The sequence below is a fragment of the Peromyscus californicus genome, unplaced genomic scaffold, assembly GCF_007827085.1.
Source record: "Peromyscus californicus insignis strain IS unplaced genomic scaffold, ASM782708v3 Scaffold_9__1_contigs__length_137607984, whole genome shotgun sequence".
NCBI lineage: Eukaryota > Metazoa > Chordata > Mammalia > Rodentia > Cricetidae > Peromyscus > Peromyscus californicus.
Window position 1 is genome coordinate 75,516,837 of NW_026294617.1, and position 21,936 is coordinate 75,538,772.

Genomic DNA, 21,936 nt, shown 5'->3' on the forward strand with positions numbered 1-21,936 from the left:
TGCATCCGGTTCCCTCAGTCATTGGATGGGGTTTCTAGCACAACAATTAGGGTGTTTGGCCATCCTATCACCAGAGTAGGTCAGTTCGGGCTGTGTCTCGACCATTGCCAGCAGTCTATTGTGGGGGTATCTTTGTGGATTTCTGTGGACCTCTCTAGCACTTTGCTTCTTCCTATTCTCACTAACATGCAATTATTGATCCTGCATATTCCTAATGGGCAATTTTGCTATATCTCAGGCCATACCTGGGGTCGTTCCTTCAAAGGGATACACTGAAATCCTCAAGAATATGGGGTTTGTCTAGATTCCCTTTCTTCATGCAGAACAGGCTGAACACCAAGAAGCCAAATACTATTACACAAGATCACTCAATTCATGTCTTTGGGAAGATGTCCCCCAAGATCCCCTTGAGTTTAGACCAAGACCCATGGGTTAACAAGAAGGAATATTAACTGAGCCCCTGTGATAGATACTGATTCAACACAAGCTTCCAACAGGCAGTCCTGGAAGAAAAGATCAGGCTGTCTCTGTCCTGGGGGAACAGAACAAGGTCGGAGTGATAAGGCTGCCATGAGTTGATGAGTCACACAGCTATCAGAGGACACTGCTAGTGCTGATCTGGGATCCTAATGGCTGCAGCAATCCTAACAAAGGGATGACCGAGGAGGGCTAAGGGGGATGGGATGGCAGGGGCTAGGGGCATCGTTGCATAGAAGGTGGAACCCTAATCAAGGCCCTGAAGAAAGAAAACTTGGAACCTTCTCAGAAATCTGTCAGCGCTTCACCACTGGGGTTCTGACGGTCACTAGCTCACAGTAGTAAATGTGAACCCATTGCCTACCCGGAATACAGAAATGCCAGCAGCCTGTCCAGCAGGTGAAGTTTCCCACTGGCCTCGATCAAGTGCTCTCCGACTTCAAAGGGCTCTGGTTCCACACCTAGGGAAGAAAGAATCCATTTCCACTAATGTGCCCGCTAGGAGCAGATTCCCTGAGGAGCGATGCTGATAGCTGGCCGCCAGCAAAGCCGCCCCACGCTTCTTACACTGGGTGTGCCAAGGCTCTTCTGTGCTTGAGGAAGCTTATGATTATGCGTTTGTATGAGGACCTCAATACTTCTTGACACCAGTCACAAAGGCAGGCATACCCCAAAAGAAAATTAAACATAAAAGTTTACCTAAGGGGCCAACCCACCTCGATGTTAACAGTCAAGAAAACCCAAACTGGAGTCTGAGCTCTCTAGGGAAGCGAATCAACAAACACATCCAGAGATGGCATAGACATTCTAAGATAGGTATGGGGTAGCAGTCAGAATTACCTGCAGAGCTTCCTTGAAAATCTACATGTTCCCAACCATTAAAACAATCAAAAACCCTAATGGGCACCAAACTAAGATTCTGTGAATTGTTTAAACAGTTTCAGCATTAGGAACCCCTACCTGACGGTAACAAACCTCTGCACTAGGCCTTCCTATGATACAGACCCCATGCCCAGAAGTCCTAGAATTGTCCCTGGGCTTCCAATTGGAGCATATTTAAAAATTCCCAGTGGACAACCTGGGTGTGTTGGAGCAGGCACTTATACCAGCACTTATAACACAGAAGCAAGTGGATCAAATCTCCACGAGTTTGAAGCCAGTGAGTTCTACATGGCAGGTTCCCGAACATCCTACACTACACAGTGAGACCTACTTCAAAAGAAAGAAAGAAGAAAGAAGAAAGAAAGAAAGAAAGAAAGAAAGAAGGAAGGAAGGAAGGAAGGAAGGAAGGAAGGAAGGAAGGAAAGAAGAAAGAAAGAAAGAAAGAAAGAAAGAAAGAAAGAAAGAAAGAAAGAAAGAAAGAAAGAAAGAAAGAAAGAAAGGAAGAAAAAGGAAGGAAGGAAAAGAAAAATGTAAACAAAAGTCCCAGCCGAAGTGAATATTAAACAACACCCGGCAAACCACAGGCGGAGGCCTAAGGTGCACTCAGAACCGTGGAAGTCAGTGAGACCAGGACAGTGGAGAGGCGCAGATGTGGCAGGCAGGCAGGACACAGCTCTTCCGTGGAGACGGGGAGGCTTTCAGAAAGCAGTGCCAGCTGTGCCACAGGTCTCTGAGGGGTTGACGGACCCTGAAGTGAGACAGCCACTGGCGGGCAGCGTGGAGACGACTGGTGAGGAAGGGCGGCCTGGTGTGCTAAGACAAGGAGGAAGGAAGTGGGAGGAAACGCGCAGACGAACCCAACGTCGGCTCTGGAGAACCGCTGGTTTTGATTCTCCAGAACCGTCAATGCCGTGAGAAAAACGAGTCAGTGAGAAGAGCTTAAGGACATGTCTACCTTCTGGATAAAGAGGCGGGACAAACACAACGTAGGATCTGAGACTGGATCTTGGAGTAAAAGAGAAAAAGAAAAACATGATCTCCAAGGATATTAGGAAGAACTGAGAACTCTGAGTGGACGGGTCAGATGACACAGGTACAACAAACTGCATAAACGTAGCCGCGGCGAAGGGCACACCTCGCCTCGGCCTGGGTCACAGACTGCTAACGAAACGGTGACGTGGAGGGACTACGCCCTGCCTCCCTCACCGTCGAACAGATACGGGTGGTCCACACACTTGCGAAGCTGCGTGAGGATGTTCTGGAGGGTGACCCTCTTGGTGGTCTCATTCTCAAACGCATCTGAAATTGTAACGACAACAGAAGAAAGATGGATTGCCAGAGTAACGCGCCCCCCGCCCCCCAAGTCTCCACAGCCTCAGACGTTTAATCATGCACACCTCAGACCTGTGTAACTGCCCAGACGGGACTGGACACCTTGTGAAATTTGCTCAGCCATCTCTCTAAGAAGGACCAGTAAACCGGGAGTTGAAGGTAGCGAACTTGATGACCCTTTTTCCAGACATCTACACTTCCCACTGTAACTGTTATGGAGGCGACGGACAACTACAAAATGGCAATCAGGAGATCACACTGTTGTCTCTCCCTTCTCACTCCCAATTCCTCCCAGTGAATTTGAGTCAACGGCATTTTGCAGCTCGTTAAGTATCCAATGGGCTGGAAAGACAGAGGGCAGGACTGGAGCACTTAGAAGTGCTTGCTTCAAGGCAGTAAGGGGAATTTCGGCCAGAGGAAAAAGGAAACCATAACAACTGTCTGAGAGCCCCTGCCTCACTCACGGCAGCCGAGAACCGAATCTAAGACTCCACCCCCTTCTCGTTGTACACACGAGCGCCTGATCATTGAGCACTTCCGACACGAAAACCACACTCACTCAGCTTCTCAACAGACACGTCCCATACCTAGGTCTTTCATCAGGATGGCCTTGTAGTACTTTTTCTGTAGTGCTGACATGCCATGGTATATCATCACCTCTGTCTTCTTGGGAAGCTCTGTGGCCACCTGAGCTTTCACTCGCCTCAGCAGAAACGGCTGCAAGAGTCTGTGTAGCTCACTTGCTGCATAAGGAAAAAACATTAGAATGTAGAATCGAGGTATTCAACAACTAAAAAGCATTCGGTCTGGATTCTGAGTCAGGACAATGATTTTTTTCATATTACAGACACTTCTGAACTTACAAACAGGGTTTATGTCCCTGTAAATTCATCCCAGGTTGAAAATATTGTTAGTTGAAAAATGTGTTTAATATACTTAATCTACCAAACATCATGGCTTATCCTAGTCTACCTTAAAAATGCTCTGAACGCTTCATTAGTCAGTTGGGCAAAAGAAATCCCATTTACTAAAATAAGATAAATAAATTCAGTGCTGAGAGGCAGTAAAGACAGTCAATGGGTGAAGGTGTTTGCTGTCATGTGTGATGAGCAGAGCTTGACCCCTAGAACCTACATGGGAGAAGGAAAAAAATGACTCCCACAAGTTGTCCTCTGACCTCCACACAACAGTATACAGAGAGAGAGAGAACCAATGTAACAGATATATTCAAGAAGTGAATATTACATATACTTCATTGGCTGCTCTATGCCAGCAGTTCTGGGAACACGGGGCACTGCGAAGTCTCCCTCTCATGGCTGACTGGGAAGCTGTGAGTGCCGATGCCGCCCAGCCTGACCAGAGAAAATCTTACGTCACTACCCCGGAAGAGAGAACCTTCACGGGTGTTTACGTGAGCAGTATCTGCAGCATGTTTGTGCTGTGTGATCTTTATTAGTCATCTATGGTGGGCACTTAGCTTAGCTCTATCTTGACTACTGTGAAGAGTGCGGCATGCCGGTATGGTTTAATTTCCTTTGGAACCAATCTGGATTGCTAAATTGTACGGCATTTGTATTTTTAGTTTTCTGAGGTACCTTAGGACCGCATTGTTTACACTAATTTATATTCACTCCATCATCAGTGAGTTTTCCTTTCCCCGAATTCTTACTGGCATTTATAATTTTTTTTTATTGGGGGGGGGTTGTCTTTGATAATAGCCATTCCACTGGGGTGAGTGGTACCTCATTGTCTTTTTTTATATTTTTACATTTATTTATTTATTTGTTTTAATTTTATGTGTATCAATGTTTTGCTGGCATGAATATAAAGGTACCATGTATGTGAAATGCCTACCGAGGTCAGATGAGGGTATCAGATCCACTGGAACTGAAGTTACAGCTGTGAGCTGCCATGTGGGTGCTGGGAACCCAACCTGGGTCCTTTGGAAGAGCAGCCAGTGCTCTTAACCACTGAGCCCCATTTCCAGCCCTCGCTGTGGCCTTGATTTACATTTCCCTAATAACTACTGATACTGAGCACTACATGTATAGAATATGCTGCATTCTATAGCTCAAAGCAGTAAGAAGAAAGCAATTATACACCTTTACTGATTTTCTTCTTTGACAACTTCATACACATATGAAATATGCTCCGAAAGAAAAAAAGCACTGGAAAGCATTCATCACCAAGAAATGATAAAAGTTCAACTGATGATATATATGCCAATTACCTGAGCTGATCACTACCCAGTGTATACACAATTCAAAACACTACACTGTACCTCATAAATCTGTACACAGCTAGGTGTCAACAGTAAGTCAAAGTTCACACACATGTTCTACTGAATGTGCATCACTCTACAGTATAAAAAACCCAAGCCGTGCCACAAATGGAGCTCTGGCTGTCCTTCTTCCTTCTCTGGGATCTCAGCTCCTTCTCGGCCTGTCACCAGCTCTGAACCCAGGAACTGCGAACCCTGAAGAACTCTATTCTTACTAATAATCCTGCTTTTTGGAGGCTCTCTTGTTTCCGGGATGTTTTTGCATTTATTGCTACTAATCAGCAGCACCGCTCAGAAAGGTGGGTAACCACCCGCTTTATCAGCAGAGTCAAGTACAGCGCCAAGAGGCCAGGCTCCGAGCCACAGAGCTGACCGCAATGTCGTCAGTATTTGAGTCGTTTGTTCTCTCACCAGGTATCCTGAACTTCAAAAACCATCCTAAACCAGAATGACACTCCATGATAAGGTTGCCAGATACAGAAAATAAAATATGCAGGACAAGTAACCAGCTAATTACCTGGCAACTCTAACCATGGGAGTTGCATGGGAGAAATCTTTAGCCGTAGTCTGGGGCCTTCTACTGGGAAGGGCTCCTCCAACTCATACCTACCCAATACATGCAGAATCAAAATACTGTCTTAGCATTCTGGGGTAATATCACAGGGATATTCAGATAATTCCATGAGACAAAGAGGGCAGAGGTACAGAGGAAAGCTGCCCCTACACAAAAAATGATGATGGCAGACCCCCCCTTTCCCCCCCTCCCCGCCACATACTTCTACATCCTATCTCTCTGAAGCTCTTGGCTCTGGTGCACGGTTAAAAAGAAACACCGATGCTGTGGACCACTGAATGATGGTATGGGCCTGCAGTAGGCCCCCTCCTACCTCTTCCAAAAATGAACTATGAGTCCCAGAGAGTCGAGCACTGATGGGTGATGTCATTCTGTATGCTGTGAATATGTGTTGCTCTGATTGGTTGAGAAATAAAGCTGTTTGGCCAATGGTGAGGCAGAATAAGGTTAGGCGGGACATTCTAACTAGAGAAGAGGAGGGAGACATCAGAACAGAGGAGACACTGCTAGCCGCCAGAAGAAGAAGCAAGATGTAAAGATACCGATAAACCACGAGACACGTGGCAAAGTATAGATTTATAGAAATGGGTTAACTTAAGATGTAAGAACTAGCTAGCAAGTGGCTAAAGCCATTGGCCATACAGTTTGTAAATAATATAAGCGTCTGTGTGTTTACTTGGGTGCAAGCCGCTGCGGGACCTTGGGTGAGAGAGAGATTTGTCTGAACTGCAGGGGGCCGGGTGGGACCCAAGAAATTTCTGGCTACAGAGCATAGGCAGCTAAAAGAAGTCATCGAGGCATCTAGCCCTGGCCTTCTGTTTGCGGCTCTTCAGCTCCCCGGTCTTCTGGCTGTCTCTCTTCTATCTACATCTGCGCCAAGCCTTCCTGGGGATGATCAGGAAGAGAAGAACCTACCTGATTTGGACTCCTTTTCAATGTCCTGGTAACGCTGAACAAAATCCTCCACTTGCTCCCTGCAGAAGAGATCGGGTTCTACAGCACTGAGGAGGGAGTAGAGCTCTTGGAGGTTGTTCTGGATGGGAGTTCCGGTGAGCAGGACACGGAAGACCGCTGAGAACTTAAACACAAACAAACAAAACTAGAAGTCCCCCACACCGGGAGGAGAGACTGGGTGGCCCAACAAAGAGCAGCCCGACAACAGGAGTGACAACAGGAGTGACCCCAGTATGACAGCAGGAGGCTCGGGTGCAGGCTGTGTGTTCTACTTGATGAAGGGCTTGACTCTGGTTTCAGCTATAAGACGCAGGAAACAGCTCTACAAAGAGTGCATAGGGATGCAAGTATTCAACACATTACTGTTACTCAATCTTGGAGAGTTAAATTACAGGATGCACCCTACGTGGGGGAGCTTACCAAAGCAACTGAGACCAGAACGCATGCGCACAGGGAGCAGAAGGAGCTAACACACCAGGCCCCTCCACTACAGGTAAAAGCAAGACCGATACCAAAGCAGCGCCTTTTGTAAAACTCTGTGGAGTATCGAGACTTCCGGATGTTTCTGGACTCTGTGCCACATGACAGTCCCAAACAGAAGAGACTTCTTTAAATTTTCAGAAACAAATGGGGAAGCCAAAAATAAATCTCCTTATCAGTAATTAAATAGTAGTTATTAGTAATGAAATTTAAAGGTTAAGAAAAACAGTAACAACAGAGTATTCCTCCCTTGGGACACTGTACTCTTGGGAGTTCTTTCTCATCTTCCTTAGTAAGTCTGTTTTCTTTGCTCAAACCGAGAAAGAAAAACATTAACAAGAGATATTAACGCCAGGTGGTGGTCCACACCTTTAACCCTAGCACTCAGGTGGCAGAGGCAGATGGATTTCTGAATTTGAGGACAACGTGGTCTACAGAGCAAGTTCCAGGACAGTCTGGGCTACACAGAGAAATCTTGTCTTGAAAAACAAAACAAACAAAATTTAAAAAAGATACTAGATCATGGATGGTCAATCTTTGAACTGACATAATAAGAACCATGAAAATTAATGTAGCAAAAGAGAAAAGTCATATTCCATACATTTATGTTATCATAAATAAAAAGAACACAGTGGCTACACACACACGCACACACACACACACACACACACACACACACACAATATACTGAAGTGTTAATGCAGGAGTGGGTTACGGTCTCTTTCCCTTTTCTTATCTTTTGGCTGGGCAGCAATCGGAAGACAACACAGTGCTTTTGTGGTAAGAAAGTGGTGTGGCATGACCAGTTAAAGCTGGTTACAAAGGTTTGGGCAAGCTCCTCGTGTTCTTTCTGAAACGCTCATCCATTATCTACCCACCCGTGCCTGTTCTGCTCGTCAGACAATGTTTTTGAAGTACCTCATCTACGTGGACTGAGCTTTGTAAGCACAGTAGCCAGAATTCACACGGTGTATTCAGGGAAGAGCCGAGGTGGTCAATGAACAGAGGGGCACGAGGGTGACGGCTGATCACAGTATTTAGCTTTTCCTAGGACACGAGTTCAGTTTGTGGTTCAAAGTACTGTCCACTTTGGCATCAGAACTTAGAGTTGAAAAAGAAAATCAAAGACAATCTGTCTTTATAGCACTTTATAAGGTTTGTGTATAAACATTGTCTAAGCACATTCCTTACTAAATATTAAATATTCTTCCACATAACTTTTTATGGCAGCTTTGGTTGTAAATGCACTGTAAGAATGAAACATAAATCCCAGCACCAACTCCCCATTTTCACATTTAGGTCACTTCCAACTGCATAAACAATATTAAGGGAGGAAAAAAAAAAAAAAACAGACAGAATCCCCATTTCTTCTCTTCAGTCCAGTAAATAAATGGTTTTGTCTGGTTGTTTGGCTCTTTACTTTCTTTGGTGGGGGGGATGTCTCACTATCCTGGAACTCACTATGTAGACCAGGCTGGCCTCAAACTCACAGAGATCCACCTGCCTTTACCTAATCCCAAATGCTGGGATTAAAGACCTGTGCCACCATGCCCCACCTAAATACATGTATTTTCTTTTTCAACCATCTAGTGATCTGTAATCCAAACCTCACCTAACAAGGAATTGTGGTGGAATTGTGTTCCCCAAAATATTGTGCACCCTAATAAATTTATCTGGGGTCAGAGACAGAACAGCCACTAGATACAAAGGCTAGAAAATGGTGGCACTCACACCTTTAATCCTAGCATTTCAGAGGTAGAAATCCCTCTGGATCTCTGTGAGTTCAAGGCCGCATTGGAAACAGCCAGGCAAGGTGACACACGCCTTTAATCCCAGGGAGTGGTGGTAGAAAACAGAAAGGTATATAAGACATGAGGACCAGAAACTAGAAGCATTTGGCTGGTTAAGCTTTTAGTTGGTTAAGCTTCAGGCTTTCGAGCAGCAGTTCAGCTGAGAGCCATTGGGATGAGGACACAGAAGCTTCCGGTCTGAGGAAACAAGATCAGCTGAGAAGTTGGCCAGGTGAGGGTTAGCTGTGGCTTGTTCTGTCTCTCTGATCTTCCAGTGTTCACCCCAATACTTGGCTCCGGGTTTGATCTTATTAATAAGAACTTTCTAAGATTCCTGCTACAAGGAATGCTGACGTGTCCCAGAGCAATTTCCTCGCTCCACCCCTCCGAGCCTCAGTTTCCTGATGAATATGAAGTGCAGGCTCTGAAGACGGCAACAGAACTCGGTCTGCCCACTTCAAAGCCACCAGCCCGGACTCCCTTTGCGGGACTTGTCTCTTCTCTCATCGTACGTCAGTAAATTGGCTCGGGAGCTTACGAGGCATTCTCTTAAAGGACAGACCCCTACGACTCGAATGTGCTCCCTCCAAAGTACAGGCGCTGCCAACGTGGCAGTACCAGGAGGTGTCCCTCCAAGAGGTAACGGGGCCAGAGGAGCCCCTTGTGAAAAGGGCCTTTTAAAAGAATCCTTGAACTAGCTTTCACTTCTCTCTCTTACCTTTCTGTCACGTAACACAGGACCAAGTCCCTAAAGCCTTGCTCTGGCTCTCCAGCCTTCAGAACTGTGATAAAGAAATGTCTGTTCATTATGACCCAGCCTGCGGTACTGCCCTCAAGCAGCACAAACGGACCACTAGAAAAACCTTTTGGGAAGGCGACACTGTTAAGGGTCCCTAAAAAGAGGCGGCGACGGCACCAGAGAGGAAGAGGAAGCCCTACGAGGGGGCGCGATCTACAGAGAATGAATCTGCTTTCAAACTCCCCAAACTGCAACTTCTAGGCCAGGAACTACAGAACTCAGATCAAAGGTTTCCTTTCAAAGGCCCGCTAGATGTAAGCGATTTATTATGGGATGGGAACAAACTTAGTCACCACAAAAACTAATGTGTAGCCTCATGAATGAACAAGCCTTCCAACTAGGAGAAAGGCAGTCCACTTTTCACAGGCATCTCAAAAAATAAAAAAATATATTAAAAAACCCCAAAACACTGGCAAATCATTCCCATGTTTCCAGAAAAGTGGGAGAGGCCAAGAGAAGATGAGAACATATCATACTTTATAATAAAGACCATAGATGATGAAGTGATAGTCAATGGTATGGAATTGGTCTTCATGTGAGCTATTAAATTCTTTAAACAGGTAAATTGGGGAGAGGCGCAATATGCCCAATATATCTGCTATCGCAAACAGAGATTTACGGTGAGGTTGTTTCTGTAAAGAAATCCAAGATGATCCAAAGAGAGCTGAAACACTTCCAAAAGCACAACGCACTTTATTGGGGTGGGGTCTTACTCGATAACCGGAATTAACAAACCTTACCTTATGAAAGATAAGACGAAAGACATTGCGTACTTTCTGGTGCCCCCACAAATGTTCACTTAGCCCTGCCGTAATCTGACTAAACAAGGAAAGCTTCAATTAAATCCACGCTATTCAGGCCTAAACTATTTTTTAGAAAGATCTGACTGTGCAGCCCTCCTCCATCACTCCCAAATGCTGGGATTACATGTGTGCACCCTGGCTAACATCCTTTGGGAAGAGACGAGTAAGCAGGGCTCCTGAGTGTTGTCAGGACAGTGAAATTACCATGCATGAGACTGCCGTCGTGGGGAGATGTCAGTATGTATTTCTCCCAACCACGCAGCATCTACAACAGCAACAATAGTTTATTCACAACAGTGAATCTGTGAGTTACGGATTCTGAGTGACAATGTCAACACTGTTCTGACGCCTGCCCCAAATTCGCTGCTCTGATGGGATGTTGGTAAATGAGGGAAGACATGAATGGAGGGGAGATGAGGGGCATCTCTGTGTCTTCTGCACAATTTTGTTGTAAAACTAAAAGCACTCTTTAAAAGATTATCTCAAACAGCAGGCAGTTAGGTGAATGCTGAGGTTACCCTGTGAATTTACCTCTGAAAGTGTCCTGTGCAGCAGGGAGTTCTGGTTTTTCAATCTATGAGCTTCGTCCACAGCAAGAACACTCCAAGAGAAGCTGTGAAGAGAATCCGCTTTCAGCTTTGTGCAGCTCACTCACGTCTCACAACCACCACACTGTGAAGCTCCAACTATCGTTAGACAGACGAACCACCAGCCTGGCCTCAGAAACACGTCTGACTCCCCTCCCCACTGAGATGCAGCCCTGTGCATGAACCACAGCTGTGTAAGGGGGGTACGTGCAAAGGGGCTTTCCCCTGAGACAGAAGAGATGGCAGGAAGGAAGGAGCCAAAGCCAGAGAGAAAGGAAAACCATTTATAACCACGTGCCAGGTACTGAACTTGCAGCTCTGGGTGTTTAGTCCAAGAGAACTCGGTGGCTAGACACGGTCAGACCAACAGGGAGATGAAGCTGGGAAAGGCTGGGTGATTTGGTCAGGCTCACAGAAGCAGCAGTGAGATTCAAACCCATTAGAAAAATTGAGGAGACGGCTGTGCCACAGCAGACAAAGAGGGGATTTAAATGAGAAGTTCTCAACAGGACCAGGCCCGGTGTCTCCTGCCTGTTGGCACGAGGTCCTCAGTGACCACTGCAGAGCATGATTTGTTGTATAGCAGCTAGCAAGAGCAACTGATCAGTGTCAGTCACAAAAGCACATACACGTACACACATGCATGTATTTCTACACTGCATGTGTCTTACTATGCAGCTCAAGCAGGCCTCAAATTTGCAATCCTCCTGCCTCAGCTTTCCAAGTGCTGGGTCACAGGCACAGAGCACTACTACACTTTGGCTACAGAAGCACATTTTTAACACATACTTTTGGGAAACTGTTGTAAACCTCCCCAAATATGGTAAATATTTATGCATGAATATGTTTTAGGATATATTACTTAAAATAGCAAAAATTGAAAGTAACTTAAATATCTAATAATAGGCAATAAAATATATGGCTATACAATAAGGCATATATGGTCACTGTAATACAAATGATGGCTGGGTGTGGGGGAACACAACTGACATCTTAGCACTTGGGAGGCAGAGGTAGAAGGTTACCACAACTTTGAGGCCAGCCTTAGCTACACAGCAAAGCCAGACAGGGCTATATGTAAAACACTGTCTCAAAAAAATAAATAAATAAATAACACCAAACAAGCAAAACGTAAATATGTCCCTGAAAATTGCAAAAAAAAAAAACCAAACACAAAGTAAAATGTAGAACATATTAAGACTGTTGGTTTTGCTAGAAAGCATTATGGTATTACATTATATTTTAATTTTTTACACTGAATTATGAGGCAGGGCCCACGTGTGCCACAGTGTGTGTAGTCAGAGGACAACTTGTAGGAGTTGATTCTTTTCTTTCCCAGGTGGGTTCTGGAATAGAACTCAGATCCTCAGGCTTGGTCTACCCAGGAAGATTCTATCTCAGACAGACAGACCATGGGGATGGAAAGAAAATTCCTCAGAACTCAGAGACAGACCTTATACAGAGGCTGACCTATGAAAAGGAAGTCTTCTCCTGAAGGTATAAAAGAAGAGGAGGAGGAGGACAGTCCCATCAACGACGGGGAGCATGGGAGCCTGCAGATGGGGGAGGGCTGGGCCCACAGAGAGGGTCCAGGGGACCGGGAGCAGGTGCACTAAGACTGAGAACGTGTAAGGTCCCCACAGTTGGACAATGGTCATGAGAGAAGATGCACCACTGCCCGTAGTACGCAGCCACCACACACAGGTGGCCTGGGTCCCTGAAGGCGACACATTTTTATACATGCAGATCTCCAAAAATACTTATTAAATGAAACACGGCTACAGAAAGGTGAATGTGGGCACATTAAAAGTGGGTCAAATCACCATCAAAGGATGTCCTTAAGAGGCCCCGGGGAGACACTGTATGTCTGTAATCCAAAAGATTCCGAGCAGTTTATACTGTTAGCATGCATAGTCTTAAATGTCCATAATGCATCTCTTTAGTACAGACATTACACTTCCCTGCCATGGTCAGGATGTACCACATGGCCATGGGAAATACCATCTTAGCTAACACTGAAAGAATACATCTATGTTGTGGGATTCACACTACGAGTCAACATTATAAATAAATGTCCCTTGGTTATTTAGGTTCTTACATCCTTCTACCAATGTGCTTAGCACAGATGACCTCAGATAGAAAGTCAGGCTTTCTCCTGAGAAATGCGACACTCTAGTACAGCCACATACTGAAAAAGAGGCTTGCTAGCCCCGGGTGCCGGCTCTGGAGGCCTGCTTTGCCTGTATTAACATTAGCTGTAACAGACAGCTTGTTGTCAACCTGACACATCCGGGAAGAGGGAACCCCAACTGAGGAATCACCTCCATCAGACTGGACTGTGGTCACGTCCGTGAGGCATTCTCTTAACTGCTAATGGATACAGGAGGGCCCAGCCCACTGTGGGCAGTGCCGTCCCTAGGCCTGCTGTGTAAGAAAAACCAGCTGAGGAAGCCAGGAAGAGCAAGCAGAGTTCCTCCATGATATCTGCTTCAGGCTCCTGCCTTGGTTTCCCCTTGGGATGAACGGTAACGTGTAAGCTGAAATAAGCCCTCTCCTCCCCAGGCTGCCCCGGTCATGTGTTTATCACAGGCACGGAAAGCAAGCTAGGACATCAGCCTCTGTGGCTCACCTAGCTTTATCTTCCTTATCTGTGAAGTAGAGGGTTCTTATGAGTTCTTCAATTTGTATTTAGTGAGTGCATGTGTGTGTGTGTGTGTGTGTGTGTGTGTGTGTGTGTGCAAGCACACACACGACAGTGAGAGAGGAAGAGAGAGAGAATATAGAGGAGGTAAACGTGTACTATCAAGAGAGAGATGCAATGTGCAAGCAAATGCACACCATGGCACGCGCACCCGTGGAGGTCAGAGGAGAAGTTTAGGAGAGGGTCTTTCCTTCCACATGGCTTCTGGGGACTGGACTTAGGTCTTCGGGCTTGCCTGGTAACTGCTTTTGCATCTGGCTGGCCTGGTTTTTGTGATCTTTAAATGGGATGACTTATATAAGATACTCAACATGTATGCCCTAGTTTACCGTCCTTTAAGATTTCAGATTTATCGCCAGGTTTCTAGGTATCTATATATGTAGTTTTTTAAGTTACATGTATGTGCACATGAGTACAGGTGCTTGCAGAGGCCAGAAGCATGGGATTCCCCTGCAGCTGGAGTTAGAGTTACACATGGTTATGAGCTGGTGACGCAAGTGCGCTTTCAGATCTGCTGAAGGGACAGCAAGCCCTCTAACCACTGAGCTACCTCTCCCGTCCCCTGGGACAGTTCTCACTCCCTAACTGGACTTTGTAGGTTTGCTCTGTAACCAACTTTCCTGGTATTGCTGAGCATTCTCACAGTGTCTTTCCAGTGACAGACCAACAAGCATGAAAGGAGTGAGGGAGCTGCCTCAGCAGCTAACAGCACGTGGTGTGCAAGCCTGATGTCTGAGTTGGATCCTTGCTACCCAGGTAAAAAGCCGATGTGATAGTGCATCTGTGGTCCCAGCACTCCTATGGCAAAACTGGACACAGAGAGACAAGAATTAGACACACAAGGCTGGAGAGATGGCTCAGTGGTTAAGAGCGCTGGCCGCTCTTCCAGAGTTCAATTCCCAGCAAGCACATGGTGGCTCACAACCATCCATAATGAGATCTGGTACCCTCTTCTGACCTGCAGGCAAACGTGCAGGCAGAACACTGTATGCATAATAAATAATAAATCTTAAAATATATATATATATTAAAAAAAAGATTAGACAGACACTCAAGGGTCAGCTAGTCTAGAGTATGCCACACAATGGCAGAAAGAAGAGTGGCAGATAGAGAATCAACTTGCACACACAGGCAAATACACAGACACACAGACACACACACACACACACACACACACACACACACACACACACACACACACACACACCCGGGAAGGGCAGGCAGGCAGGAAGACAGACCACTTGCTGGGACACTGTTAACTCATGATGGGTGGAACACTTACCTAGCATGTGCAAATCCCTGGTTCTAATCTCTAGTACCCTCCATCAAACACAATTCTATTAAAATACACAAAAAGGAAAAAGAGAAAAAAAACATACATTCCTCTCATGGAAAAGATAATATCCTCACTTAAAGGAAACAAAACACTAATCAGAAGTCCTAAAATCTACATGAGCCATCAATACTTCAAAACAGGACAGACGCGGGCGAGGAGCAGAATACCACAGTATGAACGGAGTACATGACTATGGCTCATGCAACAGTTACTGGGGCAGTACAGCCTACTCACGATTTGAGAAATGAGGCATCCTTCAAGCAAATCTGAAAAAGAAAAACAGACAAGTTAAAAAAAAAAAAAAAAAAAAAAGGTGTCAGGAAATTCCACTGCAGACAAGCTACTTCTGTCTTGGTAACTCTCCGCTTACAGCCGTCCGGTCCTGCCTCTCCTTCACTGAGGAAGACATAAAGCTCTGAGCATCCTTTCTAAGTCCAAACAAAAGGGAGTCCGGCTAAGGGGAAGGTCTTCGTCTAACAAGAACTTCCAATGAGACTGTAGGTAACTGTGCTGGCTAGTTTTAAGTCAACTTCACACAAGCCAAGCATTTGGAAGGAGGGAACCTTAGTTGAGAAAGTGCCCCCACCAGAGGTGCCTGGGCAAGGCTATGGGGCGTTTCCTTGACTGACGATGGGTATGTGTGGGGTTGGGGGAGGCTAGCTCACTGTGGGTGATACCACCCCTGGGCTGCTGGTCCTGGGTTCTGTAAGAAAGCCGGCGGAGCAAGCCACAAGGAGCAAGCCAGTCAGCAGCAGCCCTCACAATGGCTGCATCAGCTCCCGCCTTGAGTTCCTGCCCTGACTTCCCTCGGTGATGGAATATTATGGAATTACGGAAGTGTAAGATTTTAATAAACCCTTCCCTCCCTGCGTGGCTTTTGGTCATGGTGTTTCATCACAGCACTGGAAACCCTGAGAGATTGCGTGTCCTCCATGCCTGTGCTCCAGTTAACAGACAAGAGCCCCTCTCCTCAGCCCTTCTGGTCATCAGCCAAGAGGCAGCCCAGGTGCCACCTCGGAGGCCACGCCCCATGAAGCAGCAGGAATGAGAGGGAAGGAAACTAACCAACATTCGGCCCCATAATCCTTCCCTTCTCCCGTCACAGAGCCTCTGTGAGAATGTGAGCAAGTGTCACTTCCCTCCCCCGCAGACCCCCGGAAGTACGCTCTGTCTAAACAGAATTGTGGTAGCTTTAACGACTTCTTCGGCCCGGGTCAGGAGTCCTTGCTAGAGAAGCATATGGTCACCTCGTAGGTAGTCAGCAGCACGTGAAAGCCAGTCCCCTGTTGTAGGTCTTGCTGAAGGCGGGCTCTTTCCTCCTTGTCACCCGTGTATGTCACACAGGAAAGACCTGGAGCAAATCTGGGGCAAAGAAAAGAGATGGAACAGAGCAAATGTTAGGTCCATGGGACAGTGTGGGTCACCTGGAAACCCACACTTCGTGAGACAGCGCAATGTGCAGACCCTGGGAGGCCATGCACCCAGAAAGAGTCCCGGGGATGCCAAATCATGCCCTAGGGGTCACAGCTAAGCCTCAATAAGGCACTGATGTAAATGGTCACACACTGGCGTCAGGTCAAAGGAAACTTTACCCTCATTAGTCATTTCCTACATCAGTAGGAGAAGGATGGCTTTCCTTCAGTCCATGAACCTTCACTAAAAACGAGGACCGGCCTTTAAACTGTCACACAGTAGCAGTGACACCTGGACCCTCCTGTGCTGGACGCCATGTCTACCTGTCATGCTTCAATTCAATTTCTAGAATAAACTCATGAATTGTGTAAGGCACTGTTATTTTATTATCTTTTCTACACCAATCATTAAGCAATACAAAGAATAAAATGTCATCTAGTTTACTCTGTACCTCTCCAACTCTTCTCTCCAGTTGCTCAAAACAGACAAGGGACAAAGAATCAGAAAGGGCCCTTCGTCATTCAGCCTTCCCACCAAGTAAACGAGGAGAGCGATAGTCTGGAACACAGAAAAAAATGTCAGTTCTGATCCCAGTTCCACATGAAAAATAACCACAAAGTCCTCACAACCACCGGAACATGCACGCATGCGTGCACACACACACACACACATACACACACACACAAACACACACACACACACACACGCACGCACGCACGCACACACATCTATGTGTAACTTGTTTTACAATGAAATTATGTACTATCTTTTCCGTGTTAGGGAATCAAGGAAGCCTCAGTAAACTTGCCAAAGAGTTTAAGGCATACAGTTACCTAAGTAGTTAATAAGCTGTGAGGACCAGTATTTATGTAACTGAACCTCTAATGGAAATAAAAAAAAAAACAGGAAAGAATAGAAATCAAGGAAAACAAGGAACCTGGTGGACGAGGTCAGCTCAGCAATACTCTAAAATAAAATACCAGCCATGCCAAGACAGGACCGTAAAAATGGCCCACACGGGGTGGCTGTCTGTGCTCGCTGGGCTCACCTGATGAGGATGGGTCCTCCTTCCTAAACCCCTCCCCTCTTCCCCTACAGCTTTCCTCCCTTCTACATGTACGTAAGAGTCTGTTCTTTTGGCTGGACAATCTCCGAGTCCCAGTTTTATAACAGCAGACAAAACTCCTTGCTTTCCTGGAACACATACTGTAATAGGGAAATCCCAATAAATTACCCTCATAAGTGAATGAAAGTCTTTGTAAAGCCCAAAGCCTTCCTTCAGGACATGCCTATGTACACTTCTGAAGAAAGTGGGGGTCGGGGATGAGGAGATGCTGTGCCCAAACGCTGAGGTATTTTGGGGTGGGAGGGCAATCCTAAACATAAAACCCTAAGAAAGCCACATGCCAAAAGCCAAAAGATTTTATCAAGGTTTATTCACATAGCACAGTAAGGGTCCCCCACTCCTCACCTATAAAACATTTAGATAAATTAGGATATTTGCAAAACATAAAGCACAAAATTACAATGGCACTATGTGACTAACAAAATTCACACTGTATGAGCTGCAGAGCACTGCTGTGCATGACTATGGCTGGAATCTGTGAGGAGAAGCTACAGGTAACTAGCTTTTAAAAAGTACTAGCTTTGTAGTAGAAATAACCTCCTCCTAAAATTATTTATGTAACTGGACCTCTCAGCACAAACTGCCCAGGGCAAGCTTCTCCGAGTGACTTAGCTGCACCAAAGCTGGGTTTCCTTGGCTTCTCTCAAGATGCCACTTGAGAATGTATATGTCCATCACCACACAGTAGATAGGCCAACAAAACAAGTCTGTAGTCCCGGGTGGATTCTAAGAAGCATTACATGAAGAAAGAACATTGATTCTACATCATTTCTTCCTGAAAACTGGACACACCTTGACTCATTCTATGAGGTGGGCACTAACCCGGTGTGAACACCAGACAGAAATATTACAAGGGCACACCAGACCAATATCATCTCCATGTTACCACTGCATAACTTCTAAACGAACTTACCACACCAGATTTGGAGGTGGCATACTTGGGGGAAGTTAAGGACTGAAAGGCAAAGACCAGCAGAGCTTGCTCTGAATGAGGTCAACGGGACAACAGCTGGGACAGAGGAGGCACATGGAGGGGCCTTCACTGATGCAAGAGTCTGTTAAGTCTGGGTCCTAAAGGCAGCCAGGCTACCCCCGACAGGTCATGCTGCTCTCTGAGTGACTCCTAGATTGATGAGCAAGGTGTGCCTGCCTTAAATGATGTAGTCTCCAACCTAAGACCAGGCTAGCCTAGGCACAGCTTCAGACTGAGCCTTTTTGTATGAACAGGGTGAGTCTTGGAAGGGGGCAGTTAGCTTCTAAAAGGACCAATAAGACCCCTGACTGTCCCTTACGGTCACTTGTGAAACCTCTCCGGTTCGGGAAATGCCTATCACATGGTTTTTAATCGGCTTGCCTTTGCCCTGTATACTGACTACACTGACTTCAATGTTCTTTAGATTGGTAAACCTGTGTGATTAACCATGTGATATGATGTAACTGGACTCTCGATCAACCCAAACCCACAAATGACATGTCAACCAACCCAAGGCAGTTTTGCTGATCAGCCTGACAGAAGCGTCACCTTCCTGACAACGCCCACCACCCCTGACTCCCCAGGTCTTTGGCTTCATGCTGCCTCCCTCGGGCCATCAGTTGGCTAAGTGAATTTGGAAACCACAGGGTACGACATTCACCCTATGCTATCCTGAGAGAGACCCAGAAAGCAGGTACCACATAAAGGACTGCTAAGAAAGTTGAAGTCCCCTTGACGCTGGGGCAGGTAAATTTCTTGTCTATAGAGAAAAGCCCCGGATCAGGCCCATTAACTGTTCTCCCAATTAAGGCACGTCTTCTCCCAGACACATGCTTAAAAAATAAAATAAAACAACAAAACTGGTCAACCCATAGTGGTGGCACAATTTTGAAAAACCCAAACTAGAAAGAGCAACTCCAAGACCGCAGGCTCTTTCCACGTTACTTTCTGTATTCCCCACCCTGGGAAGAAGCAGGCACTGCTGCAGTGAGCGGGTAAAGATGACCACGAGTTGTGTGGAGGTGATCCGTGCTCCCTCCCCAGCAGCATACCTGGCAGGTCTTCCCCAGGCCCATCTCATCCCCCAGGATACAGCCATTTTGGTAATGGAAGCACTGGGCTAGCCAATTGACTCCCTCCAGTTGATAAGGACGTAGATGAACCCCTAGAAATACAAGACAGAAGTGGTCAGAAGAGCTGAGATTTCAGCAGGCTTCGGGTTCTAAGACGGCCTCACCTCCCACACTCCCAACCTGACCAGTCTGTCCTGAGACGGCCTCACCTCCCACACTCCCAACCTGACCAGGCCTAGCACTTGCTCACTTCCCAGCTAATTCTTATGCAGACTCGGTCACCATCTATCATTCATTCAAACTCCTGAAGCATGCTGTCACTGTCACCAGTTCACCTGACAGAAAGTCTTCCAGGGTTTTGACATCTGCTGCCCGAGTCCCACACTACTACTCACTCCTGGAAATGAGCATTACTAAAACTAAAGCTCATCGACTAACGGCACACGAACTGTGTGTGCATCCTAGGAAAGATATCTGTATGGACAGGACTACTTCAGACCAGGCTTCAACATGAAACAGTGCTTCGTAAGGAGCATCCCACAGCGCCTGGATGTGCAATGTCCTCCACGGCTCATGGATTTGAACACTTGGTCCCCAGTAAGAGATACTGTGTGAGTACTGTTAGGTCTCAAACCTGGGACAAAGGGCTGAGGTGCCCTGTTGAACATATCAAAACAGATGCAGGTGCCAGGTTCTCCCTGCCATCCTCAGGCTCTCCAGAGCCCTCTGGCTGGCATACCCCACCCCTACCCTAAATTTCTCCAGCCCTGGGGCTGGGCTGCCCTTCCCTGTATGATGCAGCCATTTTGGTTACCTGGCCGTTTCATCGACTCTCTTGGCCTGTCTCTTGTCCCTGGCTGCCTTTCTTGGTTGGCAGCTCCTCTCCCCTCCCCGGTAATCCCCAAGATGGGAGGAGAAAGACCACGGACCCAAACCATCATGGCCAAGTTCATTACAAGAAGCAATTAATTAAAGCAAGCTTTTTTATTCCGATACATGGGCTGCCTCCCCCTCAGGTGGGGTTCGAGAGATCAGTGTTGGATGTGTGAGGAAGACAAGGTTTTTATAGCTCAGGCGTAGAGGGCTTCAAAATGGAGGATTTGGAGGGCAAAATGGGCGGGGTTACGGGAGCAGAGCACAAGCATATCAAGTTAGGCCCTCCTGGAATAAAACCATGGTTACAAGGTGGGCGTCACAAGGTAGCCATTACAACAGGTGGCTATACAGTCTGTCGAAACAAAGGTAGGGTTGTAAAGTGGTTATAAACAACTTTTTAAAACAAAGACATGATTGCCGTTCCTGGAACAGGCAGTACAGAACCATCTGTAGTTAAGGTTACAGGTAGGACGCAGCCCAATCCTTGAGAAACAGAAGTTGAATCATAAACAGGAATGAACCTAGTCTGTCTTTACTATAAGTTGACTTTTAGGCCTAAGATGGAGGCAGGCTGGTTCTTCACCCCCCCTCCTCACAGGGCCCAGCTCAGTCTGGTCATGTTCACTCTGGACTCTCCCAGGTGTCTCTGCCTCTGGTTATGCTCTCCCTTTTGTCTACAAAACTTTCTCCTCCAGCACACCTAGGAGCAGTCATGTCTTTCCTTTTTATTTCTTTTTTCCATTCAGGTGGGTTGTGGGAGCTTGACGGGGTGTGGCCTAGCTGGAAGAAGCGGAGGAGTGCACTGGGGGTGGACCTTGAGGGTCACAGCCTGGTTCCACCTTTGACCCAAGCTCATCTGCGCCACAGGTGCTTCTCCCAACTCCTACTGCCATCGCTGGGACCCGCTCCAACTACCATGCTTCCGGCAGCAGACTTTATATCCGTATCATATGTCAGAATAAATCCTTCCTTCCTCCCTTATTATTTTTCTCAGATATTTTGTCACAGAGATAAGAAAAGCAACTAACATTGAAAACTGGTACCAAGAAATGGGGTCACTGCTATGGCCAATCTGGACGTGTGGTTTGTGGAACTGGTTTGCAGGAGGGACGTTGAGAGCCTAGAGCTGTGGGTTTAAGAGCCCTAGTATCCTGTAAGCAGGATGCTGCTGGACATCCAGAAGACCAGAATGCCAGCAGGAATTCAGGAGTGCAGGTCAGGCTATGGGTGTGTGTGTGGGGGCGGGGGGATGACGGACAAGATTCTACCTGGTGCATGCTGGGAAATTAACTGGGCTCTGTTCTGTCAGGGTCCTAATGCTGAATTCAAAAGTAATGGATTAATTTTTTTTTTTTTTTTTTTTTTTGCGGGGGGACAGGGTTTCTCTGTGTAGTTTTGGTGCCTGTCCTGGATCTCGCTCTGTAGACCAGGCTGGCCTCGAACTCACAGAGATCCATCTGCCTCTGCCTCCCAAGTGCT

At 46.5% G+C, this 21,936-nt stretch overlaps 1 protein-coding gene across 4 annotated transcripts in view; it reads right to left on the bottom strand.

The window, feature by feature from the left end:
* Chd1l (chromodomain helicase DNA binding protein 1 like) overlaps positions 1-21,936 on the bottom strand; it is a 56,902-nt gene that overhangs the window by 27,989 nt on the left and 6,977 nt on the right. For 2 of the 4 annotated variants that reach the window (XM_052730009.1, XM_052730010.1), the window contains 9 exons: positions 19,561-19,673; positions 16,861-16,967; positions 16,244-16,358; positions 15,231-15,262; positions 10,904-10,985; positions 6,462-6,624; positions 3,279-3,434; positions 2,566-2,658; positions 842-938 (listed from right to left, as the gene is read on the bottom strand). In XM_052730009.1, coding sequence (XP_052585969.1) covers positions 842-938; positions 2,566-2,658; positions 3,279-3,434; positions 6,462-6,624; positions 10,904-10,985; positions 15,231-15,262; positions 16,244-16,358; positions 16,861-16,967; positions 19,561-19,673 — 958 coding nt within the window. Of the gene's footprint in view, positions 1-841; positions 939-2,565; positions 2,659-3,278; positions 3,435-6,461; positions 6,625-10,576; positions 10,638-10,903; positions 10,986-15,230; positions 15,263-16,243; positions 16,359-16,860; positions 16,968-19,560; positions 19,674-21,936 lie in introns of those variants that run through there. The other 2 variants (XM_052730012.1, XM_052730011.1) reach the window with 2 other exon arrangements.